The 13860-nt window shown below is 40.0% G+C and overlaps 1 protein-coding gene across 2 annotated transcripts in view; it reads right to left on the minus strand.

Annotated features, from left to right (window-relative positions):
* Positions 1-715: 715 nt before the first annotated feature.
* The window catches only part of igsf9ba (immunoglobulin superfamily, member 9Ba), a 78641-nt gene continuing 65496 nt past the window's right edge, over positions 716-13860 (minus strand). Inside the window, exons 19-20 of one of the 2 annotated variants that reach the window (XM_061827637.1) lie at positions 11931-12064; positions 716-11166 (exon numbers count right to left, since the gene is read on the minus strand). In XM_061827637.1, the coding sequence (XP_061683621.1) occupies positions 10964-11166; positions 11931-12064 (337 nt within the window). In that variant the 3' untranslated portion in view covers positions 716-10963. Of the gene's footprint in view, positions 11167-11930; positions 12065-13860 lie in introns of those variants that run through there. The other variant, XM_061827638.1, reaches the window with a different exon arrangement.

Raw genomic sequence — 13860 nt, forward strand, 5'->3', positions numbered from 1 at the left:
CTACGGGAGGCAGAATCTCGCCCCTGAGGGTTGCGTCTGACATGCGCTCTCGCCCCCTTGCTGTTTGGAATAATAATAATAATCAAGATAATTATAATAATTAAGCTCAGCTAAAAAAACTCGTTTTGTTACAAATGATGCAATTATCTCCCAAGCGCTGGATTTGATCCAGATGTAAATAACTTCAAAAAAGATAAAAGCTGTCTCATACTCTTTTCTTGACGTCAAATGAAAATGTTTTTGCTCTAAAGCAAATATGAAGAATTTGGCCTCAGTTTTCCAATATTTTTGGACAGGACAGTGTTTTTTTTTTTTGTGTGTGGTGATTGTAACATACGTACCGTGATCTACACCAACGGTGAACAAGTAAAGCAGCGTACTGGTTTCTCTCAAGAAAGCAGAACAGGAAGACCTCTTTTGTCTTTTTTATTATATCAAAATACAAAAATTTGCGAGAAAAATTCCTTATGGGACTAAGCGTTGGACATGAATGATGGTGACATGAATGCGTTCATATTGGCGCACGTGGCGAGGAAGAGCTGAGATGATGCGCGCAAGCTGCCACAGCCCCGCCCGTGGCGCTTTTTCCTCCCCTTAAAAAAGGGCCCGGTGGAAACCAGCCCAGAGGGATTGGATTTTTTTTCTTTTTTTTTTTTTTTTTAAACATTGTAGCCTGTGTCTGTTTCCTTCACACACGCCCACACACACACACACACACACACACACACACACACACACAAAAAAATGTCTTTACAGATGCCACTTGACAGCGATGAGAAAAGTAATATAAATATCGTACATAAGGCTTTGGTACAGCACCATACAGTATGAGTTAATTGCTCACAACGTGTCCATGTTAAACCCGACGACGGGACGGAACAACAAAAGAGTCAAATGTAGTTGCGCTGAGATATTTACAAATGTGAATTTTGCACCCAAACACAGAATGTAAACATGTGATGTACAGCGCAGAGTCGGGGGATGGATGGAGAACCGAAAAAAGTACATTTTCTTTTCTTTCAACCTCTACGTGGCTTGCTTGCTTGATTATGAGCAAATTTTACGCTAAAACATTTAACAATGTAGTGCTTTTTGTATTGTAGCCTACAATAATAATAGTAATAATAATAATAACACATTCTAGTTCCTCAGTGCTGGTACACATGAAAAAAAAATGAGAATATAGAAAATACTACATATTACTCTAGGTTTCTGTCCATTAAAAACCAGCTCAGATGTGAATGACCGCTAAAAGTTTGTATTCTCTCTACATGCAGGATTAATACAGTAAAAAGAAATATTAAAGTATCACCCCGACAGGAGCTTGTAAAGCAGAAAAGCTGTGACCCCCCCCAAAAAACAAACAAAAAAAAACAAGCTAACAGTACGTCCAAAGCAGCCCTCTTTAAAACTGTATGTTTTTTATTCATATTTATTGATTCATTTTCTTTTTTCTTTTCCAGAAAGCAAGGGGGAAAAAATGATCTCGGAAGACAACATCCGTTCCTAAAATTAAGGGATGTGTAAGCTTTCCGTGTAAAAACGTGGCTAACCTGTACAATCCTCCAAGGAATATTCGACCTTTTGCACCATGACGTCACACCACTGCAACTCATGGAGTTGCCTTTACTTCCAGCTGATGATCAAAGGGAACGTCCGACCAACGAGAGGGGGCCCATCGCCTCTTTTGGCTCGTCGAAGAGGTCGCACCCCTTCAAATGTTTGGAATGATACTTCTTGTCCCCTAACTGCAGTGCGTAATGCTAGCCTGATATCGCAATTGCTATTTTTTTTAGGGATTTTCAATCATTCACTCTGAAGTACTCACTGATACCGAGTACCAATACCACCAGTACTTCGGATACATACAATTTCAATGAAAAGTTTGCGGGAGTGAGGAACTGGTGTGACGTCAGTGTGAAAACGTTCCATGTGACGGTGGAGACAAACCTGCAGTGTTCTTATGACTAAAAAAAAAGAAACAATCAAGATGGTGGCCCTACAGGCGATTCCCCTCATTTAGGCGGAGTTCACACTCAAATATCAGCAGTACTTTTTTCGAGAGGGTACCTTGGAAGCACAGACAGACACACCCACACACATACATACATGCTATGGAAGCAGGTAATCACAAATGTAGTTTTTTTTTCCAAGCTTACCTTAGAGTACACAACTATTTATTCCAGTATGGTCTATCACCACCAATGTAGTCAACACGGCCATGATAAGAGAGACGGCTCTAGATTTAGCTGCCCCCCCTCCCCCACCGAAAAAAAAAAATCAATGAAGAGGTTGTATTTTCTACTCTACAGCACCACAGATTTGAATGTAGCACCAAGTCATAACGCCGAGAAGCCGCTAGCATGCTTGTAAACGCTACGTAATGCACAAGGCTTCAGCCCGGGAGCTAACATTTGTTTGGTAGCTTTAAATGGCTGGTCGGGTCCTCAAATCCACCCCCCATCCCCCTTTTTGTTTTACACTGTTTCTATAAATGGAGACAACCTGGCGATTGGTTGGCTTCGGCGGTAGTATCGGAGCCGTAACTGAGCTGTCGCGCCACCTGTGTCTAAGGGTCTTCCAGAACCACGTGCTTCTCTCACCTTGTTGTGTAGAAAGCTGTCGTGTGGTCATACAAGTTTTTTGTGTGTTTGTTTTAAACAAATATTATGCTCATCCACTGTCATGTGGGGCTTTGGTGTATCTGAATGTATTCACTTATCAGGACTATTAAAACAAAAAAATCTTTGTTCATCTATCAATACGATTGATGTACATTAACTGGCTGAATAATGAAAAGCACTTCCACTAGATGGCAGAAGGTATAATTGCCATAATTTCTCGTGTATAAGATGCTCTCGGGTATAATACACCCCCACCCCAAAAAAAAAAAAAAAAAATTCAGGAATTCCCTTCTACCCATGTAAAATACATACCATGGATTTGCTGGTATCCATGCTCGAAACATCAAGTATTAAGTAAGTAGTATATCCATATTTGGTATTTCTAAAAATTGTTCTGCTCTGTGTACATGGTCTGGTACATATTTATGTCACTTCCTCACCATGCATTTCTACTCAAATTCTTACATTAGCAAGAAATGGAGACAGTGAACGCTCACTGATGCGGTAAGTACAAAATTGGAATAACACTGTTGAAAAGAGTACAGCTTTACCAGGTGGGAGCTTTTCTTTGCATTTCCTCCATAATTTTTCATTAACTTTGCTTATGAAGAACTGCTGAGCCGCAAAAGTGCTCATTTTCTTCTTAAAAGCATCCTTTTCCTCTCGATTTTTAAATTTATTTTTTTTAACTTAGGAGATCTGCTCCCGTGAAGTGGTGGTACACGAAATAAATCTGCCGCCTTGTAGAGATGCTAAAATCCCATGCCATCAATGGACAGGCGCTGCGGCAAGACGTATAAGATATTACAACGCCGACAAAAACCTCACGATCTCGGGTAAGCAATGGAAATTTACCCTGGTATACATGTTTGAAACATTAGCTGTTATATATCATATTGGAATGAAAGTGCACTTTTTTCACAACCCTTAGGTACTGATATATGTTTATACAGTTTTTTTTTTATTTGACCTATATCGACTCTAGATGACTTTTTTTTTTTTAATTAAAAAAAATGCGTATTATACATGAGAAATCCGGTAACGTGTGTAATCCCCTAGTAGCCTTTTACTACAACAGAACCATAGCTTTGTACACAACTAGATAGGCCCACATATCACACTGAGTATATTTTAGAGTAAACTGAGACAGGACCGCCATTATTTCCATAAGAGTATAGTATGCTGCACTTGTTGTGACATTTTTATTTGGCTGTGTGCCGTGAGAATTTTTTTTCACGAAAAAATATGTGCCGTAGCTCAATAGAGGTTGGTGGAAATACCAGAAATACTGCTCAGAAACAAGATCCGGTGTAAGGAAATCATGTTGTCACTAGCATTGAAATGTTAGCCAAGACACGGTTCCCATTTATACGTTGCAAAAGCAATAATTTATCGATATTTTGGAAACTTTTGACATGTTCGGCGTTTGTCACAAATGTTTTGCAATTGTCACCTTGCGTCACGTGTACATTTCTACTTGAGAAAAGACCTTGAGAGAGCAGAACTCTTACATAAGCACCAGCCAAGCCATGCAGTTTGACGGCTTATTTTGTGGTATTAAATTGTTGAAAATTTAAAATGTATTAAGGAACCTGTTGACACGCAGATTGTGAGAGGAAACACACATTTTCACATTACAGTAGCTAAAGATTTTTTTTTGTCTACAAGCCCCAATGCCATTGAAGTTGAGATCTCATGTAAAAGGTCAATAACAGTAAAATGCAATAATTTGTAAATCCTTTTCAATCTCTAGTCAATTGAATACACTACAAAAAAAAACATATTGAATGTTCAAACTGATAAACCTTTTTTCGGGGTCAAAATATTCACTCATTTTGAATTTGATTCCTGCAACATGTTTTAAAAAGATGGGAGAGTTTACCACTGTGTTGTATCATCTTCCCTTGAACAACACAATAAGCTTTTGGTAACTGACGACACAAATTGTTGAAGTTTTTTTGATGGAATTCTTTCCATTCTTGCTTCCTGTAAACTTCAGTTGTTCAATGGGAGAGAGGTCATGACTGCTGGCAGGCCAATCAAGTACTCAATTTTTTTTTTTTTTTTTTTACTCCAAAGCCATGCAGAATTTAGCTTGGCTTTCTCTTGGAGGGGTGTCCCTGAAAAAAGTTTAGCTTGGATGGCAGCATATGGATATCGACGGGTGTTCATCCAAAACCTGTACGATATGTAGATTTCAGGAATGATGGTGAATTCAGTCATGTCCAAGTTACCCATGCCACCGATGGTGGCTTTTGTACTTGCGCTGGTAAGAATCCAGATGGTCCTATTTCCTCTATGGCACGTAAGACTCCACATCCATGATTTCCCAAAAGAATTTGAAATGTGTACTCCTCAGACCACAGCACACTTTTCCCCGTTGTGTCGGTCCATCTCAGATAAGCATGGTCTCAGAGAAACCGGGTGTGTTTCTGTGTTGATTTATGGTTTTGACTTTGCATGGTAGAGTTTTAACTTGCATATGTGGATGAAGTGCTGCACTGTTTTCTCTTGGTTCTCTGATTTTTTTATCTTTTGAAGATATCATGGACTGTAGATGATGAAGTCCCTAAATTCCTAGCAATTGTGTGATGAGAAACGTCCTTAAACTGTTGGGACTATTTGGTCATGCAAAGTAGTAAACCTTGCCCCATCTTTTCCATTGAACAACTGAGCCTTTTGGGGATGCTACTTCTACAACCCAATCATCGCACTGACATGTTATTAAATTAACCTGTTCACCTGTGGAATGTTCCAAACAAGTGTTTTTGAGCATTCTTCAACAAATCACAGTCTTTTGTTGTCCCTGTTCTCGCTAGGGAATGTGTTACAGGCATCAAATTCAAAATGAGAGTGTTTGAAAAAAAAAAAAAAAAAAAAAACAACTCAATAACGTACGTCAGTTTGAAAATCAAATATCTTGTCTTTGTAGTGTATTCAATGAAATATCAGTTCAGAGGGATTTGCAAAACATTGTATTCTGTTTTTATGTATGTTTTGCACAATGTCCCAAATTCATCGGAATTGGTGTTTGTATTATTTCTATGGAAGGTGATGCAAGTCAATGCTGAGGGAAAAAATAATTGCTGGGAAAAAAAACAGTTCAAAAGCATGTTTCGTATCAGGAGAAATGAAAGAACCCAGAAAAAACGTGAAGCATTAAAATCTGTAATCAGGTTGTGGGGCAATTTGGGGGAGATGTTATTTTGAGGCCACATTGCCAAGCCCTACCGTCACGGCTATGATGCAGGAATTCTGCAGGATGTTTGCATGAAAGAGGCTATAGAAGTCGGCGTGTGAAGCTTAAAATTTTCACAGGATAAAATATACAAGCAGAAGCGATACATCATACGCTGCTAACATTATTATGTTCACTCCTCTGGGGGTAAAACCATGTGCGCTAAAAGCATGACAAACGAGGCACCTTAAAATGTTTCCACTTAAAGCCGTACTATAAGCAAATACTTTTGTGTAATATATAGATATATAATCTAATTTCTCTCTACGTCTTCCGTCATGTTTGTACATCCTCATTACAAGAAGGTTTTCCCGTAAAACGCTGTTTCTCTTTACAAATACGATACATGTACAGTACATAAATATAATCTTTTTTTTTGTTCTGCTTGTATCACTGTCTCTTGTACCGATTTGCGTGGACAGTCACTTTCAGCCAGCCATCACACCTTTGCGTTCTAATCTGTATCAAATTTCGCGTCATATTTGCATGATTGAATAATCTTTTCAAAGAAAAATCTTGTAAAGGGGGCTATCAGTACTGAAAATTTGGGCTAGGTGCAGGTCGCACCTTCAAAAAAAAAAAAAAAAAAAAGTCAGCAATCATTCAATGCATTGCGACATCGGGACATTCATTTCCTGTACAGCAAAAAACATACATTCATTATCGGCTAGTGTCGGAAATCAATCAACATACAGTAGCTAGAAAGTAATATACACTTGTTAAACAGTCGTGGTGTTGGTTGTGGTTCAGTACAGTGGACCCTCGGGATTCAGACCGATGTCAAATCTAGTTGATTATTATTATTATTATTTTACGTTTTCTTTTGGCCTTTTTGTGGCTAACCATGAACACGAGAGAAATAGCAATAATGATGATAGAACTAAGAATAAACAAATGTTCAAAAGGCGGCTAACGAGACAGTAGTGTTCAAAATAATAGCAGACTAACCAGATTAATCCACATTTTCTGTATATTTTTATTGCTACATGTCAAACAAGTTACCTGCAGGTGCAGTACATTCTCAGAAGACCAACAAGACCCAGGTTTCATGATATACACACCTTTAAATCTATGCAATTGGGCAATTTTTTCAAAGGGGTGTGTCAAAAAAATAGAAGTGTGGCATTTAATCAGTGAGGTCATCAATTTTAGGAAAAACAGTTGTGAATCAGGTGGCCCCTATTTGAGGATGAAGCAAGCACGTGTTGAACATGCATTTCTCCTTGAAAGCCTGAGAAAAGTGGGCCGTTCACCATATTGTTCAGAAGAACAGCGTACTTTAATTAAAAGTTTGGTTTGAGAGGGAAAACCTTCTGAAGAGGTGCAAAAAATGATAAACTGTTCAGCCAAAATGATCTCTGATACCTTAAAGTGGAGAGCAAAACCAGAGACACGTGGTAGAGAATGGTAGACAACCATCAAAATGGATTGCAGAATAACCAGAACGGCAAAGGCTCAGCCAATGATCAGGTCCAGGATGATCAAAGACAGTCTGGAATTTCCTGTAAGTACTGTGACAGTGAGAAGACGTGTCTGGGTGAAGCTCATCTATTTACAAAAATGGCATGTTTAGAACAAGCTACAGTTTGCCAAAGAACACATCAACTGGCCTAAAGGGAAAAATGGGGGAACATTTTGTAGAGTAAAATTGTTCTTTCTGGGTCCAGTGGATGCAGACAGTTTCCGAGACGACCCCCAAACTCTGAATTCAAGCCACTGTACACAGTGAAGACAGTGAAGCAGGGTGGTGCAAGCATCGTGATGTGGCCACGTTTCTCCTACTATGGTGATGGGCTCATTTATCGCATACCAGGGCTCATGGATCGGTTTGCATCAAAACAAAACACTTGAAGAGATCATGTTGCCTTATGATGATGATGACGTGCCCCAGAAATGGGTGCTTCAACAAGACAATGACCCCAAACACACTCGTAAACATGCAAAGTCTCGGTTCCAAACCAACAAAGTTAATGTCATGGAGTGGCCAGACCAAGCCCCAGACCTTAATCCAATCGAGAATGTGTGGGGTGACATCAAAAATGCTGTTTCTGAAGCAAAACCAAGAAATCTTAATGAATTGTGGGATGTCGTTAAGGAGTCTTACAGTGGAATAACAGCTGAATGGTGCCACAAGTTGGTTGACTCCACACCACAGAGATGTGAAGCAGTTCTAAAAAAACAGTCGTCATACAACTCAATATTAGTTTAGTGATTCAAAGGAGTGGTAAATCCTAGAAACAAAAAAGTCACAAAAAATGGTTTTGAGTTTTTAAAGTTAATGGCGGACTGTTTTTTTTTTTTTAAACACACCCCTTTCAATAAATTGCTCAATGGCACAACCTTAAGAGTGTGTCTATCATGAATGCTGGGTCTTATTGGTTTACTGAGATTCTACTGCACCTACTGGTAACTTGTTTGACATGTAGCAATAAAAAATATACTGAAAACCTGGATTAATCTTTTAGGTATTGTTGTACCAAGTTCCCACGGGGATCATATTAGGTAAGGGAAAAGAAGTCTAACTTTCTCACGCTCAAGTAACACATCTACTTCCACACAAATACAGTGCGACGGAACCTCTGGGTAGTGGACATCGTGGCTAACGGTATGTAGTCGGAACTAATTGTTCAATCATTTCGAATTGGATTGCATCAAAGTGAATAACAGTGCAGCGTGGACTTAAAAAAAAAAAGAAAAAAAATCATGGTATGAATGTAAATTCCAGAGGCCAGATTGATAAGAATTCCACTTGTTTATATACCATGTCTGCATTATTCATTTCCTAAAAAAGAAGAATAAATTCAGGTTGCACCGTCCTAAAAAGAAAATATTTTACCTCCTATACATTTGTCAACATTTACTTTTATTGTATTATATAGATTAATTTAATAATATTTTCCTCTCTAAGAATCTACTCGTAGGAGTTTGTTTTTCCTGAACTGAATTTGTTCCTACTTATCCAAGACATTTGCTTAATTTGGCATTTTGTTTCCTTACTGTACGCAATGTGTAACGAACTGTGACCAAAGAAAACAAGGCTCACAACTGGAATTTTTGGCGTAATGCTACACAAATAATCATGTTTCATTCGGTGACTTAATATTCTAAATATTAGACAATTAATGATGGCGAATAGTTTGACCCCTAGAAAGGATTTAAGCAATGCTTCAAAATCTGAACGCAAAGGTTATTCAATGTGGAATTCAAACACAATTTTGGGGGAAAAAAATGTCTTAAAAATTGACTTCAATCATTGTCATATCATATATCACCAGAGGGACCATAATGAAGATTGTGAGGCTGATGAGACAGTGAAGTTCAGGCGATGGAGTCAACTGCTAACATTAGCTACTAGCCAACCACAATCCAGCTTTTTTCTATTATTACTAACATATTTACAGGGGCATAAAAATGGACGCACACAAGCTTGTTGAGTGACCACAGTTCAGCTTCCACAGGAATCCTGCTTGTCACTTCAGACGCCAATATGAAATTCGAATGAAGTCTTGATTGTGCGTGAACAATAACGTCATGTCTATGGGCTCGAATAATTAGTTGAAACTTGTTTTTGGGGAGGATATTTGCAATAAGCCATAAGCCGATAAGTATTTTAGGCACTCCTTCTATCAGAGTGCCTTGGTAGGTGCTGCTGTTCTGGCTCGCAAAGGACACAGCTTGTTTGTGTGTGTGAACAGCAGCATCCGTGCATTAAGTCAATTATGGTTATTACACTTTTATTTGCTGATTGGATATTTGGAACGCGGTGGTTTTTTTTTTTTTAAATTCAAGTTGGTGTCAGACAAGTTGAGTATTTGATGGATGGCTTCTATTAGAAAAAAGTAGGACTATTTGTGGGAATTCAGGTACTGAAAATATTGATGTGGAGGTTGGAGTTGTCCACTGTCATTTTAATCATTGCTTACGGGGAAAATAACTGTAACAACAACTTTAATGCTGTAATAACTGAAGACATTTCAACTGCCTTCGACTCCTGAGGGTCCGCTGTATTGTATTCATTGCTTTTAGCACTTTCCAGCTTTATGAGGCATTGTATGCTTGCTAAGTTCCTATTTAACATGCAGCACCTTTATTCCATCTGCATGAACTTTTATTTATTGATTTATTTGCCCCCCCCCCCTTTTCACAGCCCTGTGTGTTTCATATTAACTCATTAATGCACGGCTGAAACTATAAAAAGCCAACAAACAAAACAGGAGTTGCTTCTTCTCTGGTAAAACAGAAGAACAGTATATTTAGCGTCCTCTCCAATGACACTAATTTGAGAAGGCAACAGAAAAGGCAAGTTCAAGCTAGAAAAAATACAAGCGCAAAGGCAAAAAAAGGCACCTCCAGATGTGCCACACGCGTCATAAGTCAACGTCATCCTACGCAACATTTTACGATTGAACACCCTGTTCGTCTGAGATCCACCCACCGCCAGGCGAGTCAGACATCTTAACATCGACACATTAAGACACAGTCTCAGTGGATAGTACCGCTAAATGAACACAAGCTAATAGCGAGAACCAAACGTCAGCTAACGTGTAAAGGGGAAAAAAAAACAACAAAAAAAACAAGCTCATCACGTGATCCAAACCTTAGTCTTTTTTTTTTTCTCCATATGTAAAAAGGTCAAGTACGTACAGTATACCACAAGAATTACAGAAACTCTGCGTTTACTCTGAGGTATATTTGGTGGTAAGAACCCTGTGTTTATATACTGACACTATTTGTATTGTAGGAAAAGTCGGTGAGTGGACGCACCGGGCATAACAGTACACTGTATCACTGGAAAAACATATGGACCCCCCGCCCACCCCCTCCCGCGTGAGTGAAAAAAAAAAAGTCTATTACTGTAGAACAGAACTTCACTCCCTTGCTTTTACTATTTATATACATTATATATCTTTTCAAGTGAGATGGAGGGAAGCCAAACCGATTGTTCATGTACTCACGTCGATGCCTCCATTAAACCCCCATTATCAGCTCTAGAGATGATAAGAAAGCTATCAGCTGGATACTAAGATCAGGGGTTTGGTAGGGGTGGAGCACGGCAGGCGGAGGTGGCCTAAAGTCGAGTTCAATGGCTTGACCCCTCGGGTCAGCGGAGGGTCCCGTAATTGGGGCCCTCCAAGTCAGCGCCGGTGAGGATGCCTGTCTGGTCGTCCTCGGAGCGCCTGCGATGCAGCAAGGAGGTCAAATAGAGATAGGGGTTGTTCTTGGGTTGCCTTTTCCTCATTCTGGTGAGCACCTCGTCCTGGTGGGGTGTGTGACATGGCTGCCGGGTCTGAGAGGGGGCCGCACCTAAAGGACACAAGACCGGACACAAGATTTGAGCCAAGGTTGAGGAGCACAGGAGGAGCTTATCCTCGCTAACCACTGAGAACATGCAAATACTACACAGAAAGATCAGAACTAAGACCCAGAGCCTCTTGAGTGTAAGGCCAACATGCTCACCTTAGTCTTAGTCTACTTAGTCTTACTGCATTATACTTCAATGAGAAATATTCTACTCTCACCAACTGCCAGCTGAATTTAAAAAAAAGTGTGCAATTCTCTATCCATCCATCCATTTTCTTTGCCGCTTATCCTCACGATGGTCACGGGGAGCCTATCCCAGCTGTCAACAGGCAGGAGGCAGGGTACACCCTGAATTGGTTGCCAGCCAATCGCAGGGCACATACAGACGAACAACCATTCGCACTCACAATCACACCTATGGGAAATTTAGTGTCCAATTAATGTTGCATGTTTTTGGGATGTGGGAGGAAACCGGAGTGCCCGGAGGAAACTCACGCAGGCACGGGGAGAACACGCAAACTCCACACAGGCGGGGCTGGGATTGAACCCGGGTCCTCAGAACTGTGAGGCCAACGCTTTACCAGCTGAAAATAGTTATTGTTGATTTCTCATCTACGTGTGAGTCCTGTGATTGACAGGTATTCAGGTCAGGATGTACTGCATCTACAATTCACCTGGGATAGACTCAAACTTCACCCTTGTGACTAGAATCATGACAAATAATAATAGATAATTGAAAAAAAATGTGAATAGAAATCAAAATATACCGTTTCTCCTCACGGAGGTCGCGTTGTTATTGTTGTTGGTAGCCACTCCTTTGGCTTTAGTGATACAGTGGTGCAGCAGTGCTGGTAAACTATCAGACCCAGCAGCGGCATCACCAGCCCCACCTAGAGGGTCCCTGATGAGAGCACATAGAAAAAGACAGATGGAAGAGAGAGAAAGATAGAAAGAGAGAGAGAGAGAGAGAGAGAGGCACAGCACACGGCGCCCCTGTATTAATCCAACATTCAATCGCACAGTAAAGTGAAGACACAGAACAATGGCAGCACACCGCTCACACGTCTACTGAGAGGTCTGAAAACTGCACAAACTATATTAGCACGTATGGATGATAACCGTTAGACACCATGAGGGAGAACAAGAGAAGACAGAGAGAAAGAGCCGACTTGCGCGTGAAGCAGCCATTACATGAAAGACCCAATTCCGACAGTCACTTGCGTTATTTCAATCAGGATATGTTTGTTGCTGATAAAAAGCTTCCAAATACTGTTTGGTTCGGTAGTAATTCCTTCACAATGGGTCTTTACATAGCGACTGCTTCACAAAGGCAAAAACTGATCACTTTTCTCATTCATGAAAAAATTATGAATATGTCTAATAAGGATGGACTGGGGGAAAAAGGGATGCAAATTAGCCCATCTATTATTGATTTCACGAGTGACACACTTATAAATATTCCTTAAAAACGCTGATAAAATCATTGGAATTGTATTTATTAAAAGATTTGAAATGAAAAAAAGAAATGTCAAGTCTAATGAAATCACGACATAGGGGCCAGCATCTTGCTGGCCTGCAATGCATTGTGGGATGACAAATGTCTGAATTGCTTCCAGGTTGGTGTTAAAATACATCAAATTGTGGGTCTGTGTCTGGTCTATCTTCTCAGGTCTGGATTATTTTGGTTCATACAACACTGGCATGGAAACGCAGTGCAAAAAAATAATACCACGTAAACTATTACGTATCTGATTTCATGTTTTTATTGGACACACCATGTAAACAGTCATCGTGCAAGTTGGAAAAAGGATGTAAATCCCGAGGCTAACGACTGCTATGAGAGCGTGATCACAGCCGACTTCAGTCCTATCCAACTGAAGTGGCTCCTTCCATTCCCTTTAAATGAGGGAACAGCCTTTGAAATGACAGAAGAAAATGATTTTCCCTCGTCCGGGAGGTCAAAGGGCGCAAAATGCGTTTATTCGGAACTACAAGCAGACCTCTGTGTTAAGAAGATCACAAATATCTGCGCCATGAAGTGGGCACTTGGAGACCGTTTGACACCCCCCCGCCCCCCCATCATTATTGCTGGTAAAGGAGGCGCAACGTGTGATTAAATCCAAACGTTCACATACAGTACTTTTTCCAAGCTGCACGGTGATGTTGTCATGTTGTACTCAGTCAAAGCATGGAAACAGAATTGTGTGGTATTTGGTGAAGAAAACTGTCCATTGTAACGCAGATGAAAATCAGATATTTTATGACGAATTTATGGAAAAATCCAGGTAATTAAAGGGTTTACACACTTTTGCTTGCAACTGTATGTGGCCTGCAATTGGCTGACCACTTGTCCGGGGTGTAACCCACCTAAGTCAGCTGTAATCAGTATATTTACTTCTAATAATACATGTCACGGGACCAGAACGAATTACAAACCAGCGAAATGGCTGCCCCAGTTTTCTGAAAAGGCCATCCTTGGAACACAATGAATGCACGTTTAATAAGTACATTTCCAGTCTTCACAAAAATGATCTACTTTGTGTGTTACCACTGATTTAGAGTTGAAAACGTGTTGCTGCAGCCTTCATAAAAAAACGCAACAAGCTAACATTTAAATTGAGGCTCTAGGTGAAGCCACTGGGCCTTATCGAGTATTCAGTGAGGTCAAGTTGTGGAATCTCATTGATTAATTATTTT

This window comes from Syngnathoides biaculeatus, chromosome 8, assembly GCF_019802595.1.
Source record: "Syngnathoides biaculeatus isolate LvHL_M chromosome 8, ASM1980259v1, whole genome shotgun sequence".
Taxonomy (NCBI): domain Eukaryota; kingdom Metazoa; phylum Chordata; class Actinopteri; order Syngnathiformes; family Syngnathidae; genus Syngnathoides; species Syngnathoides biaculeatus.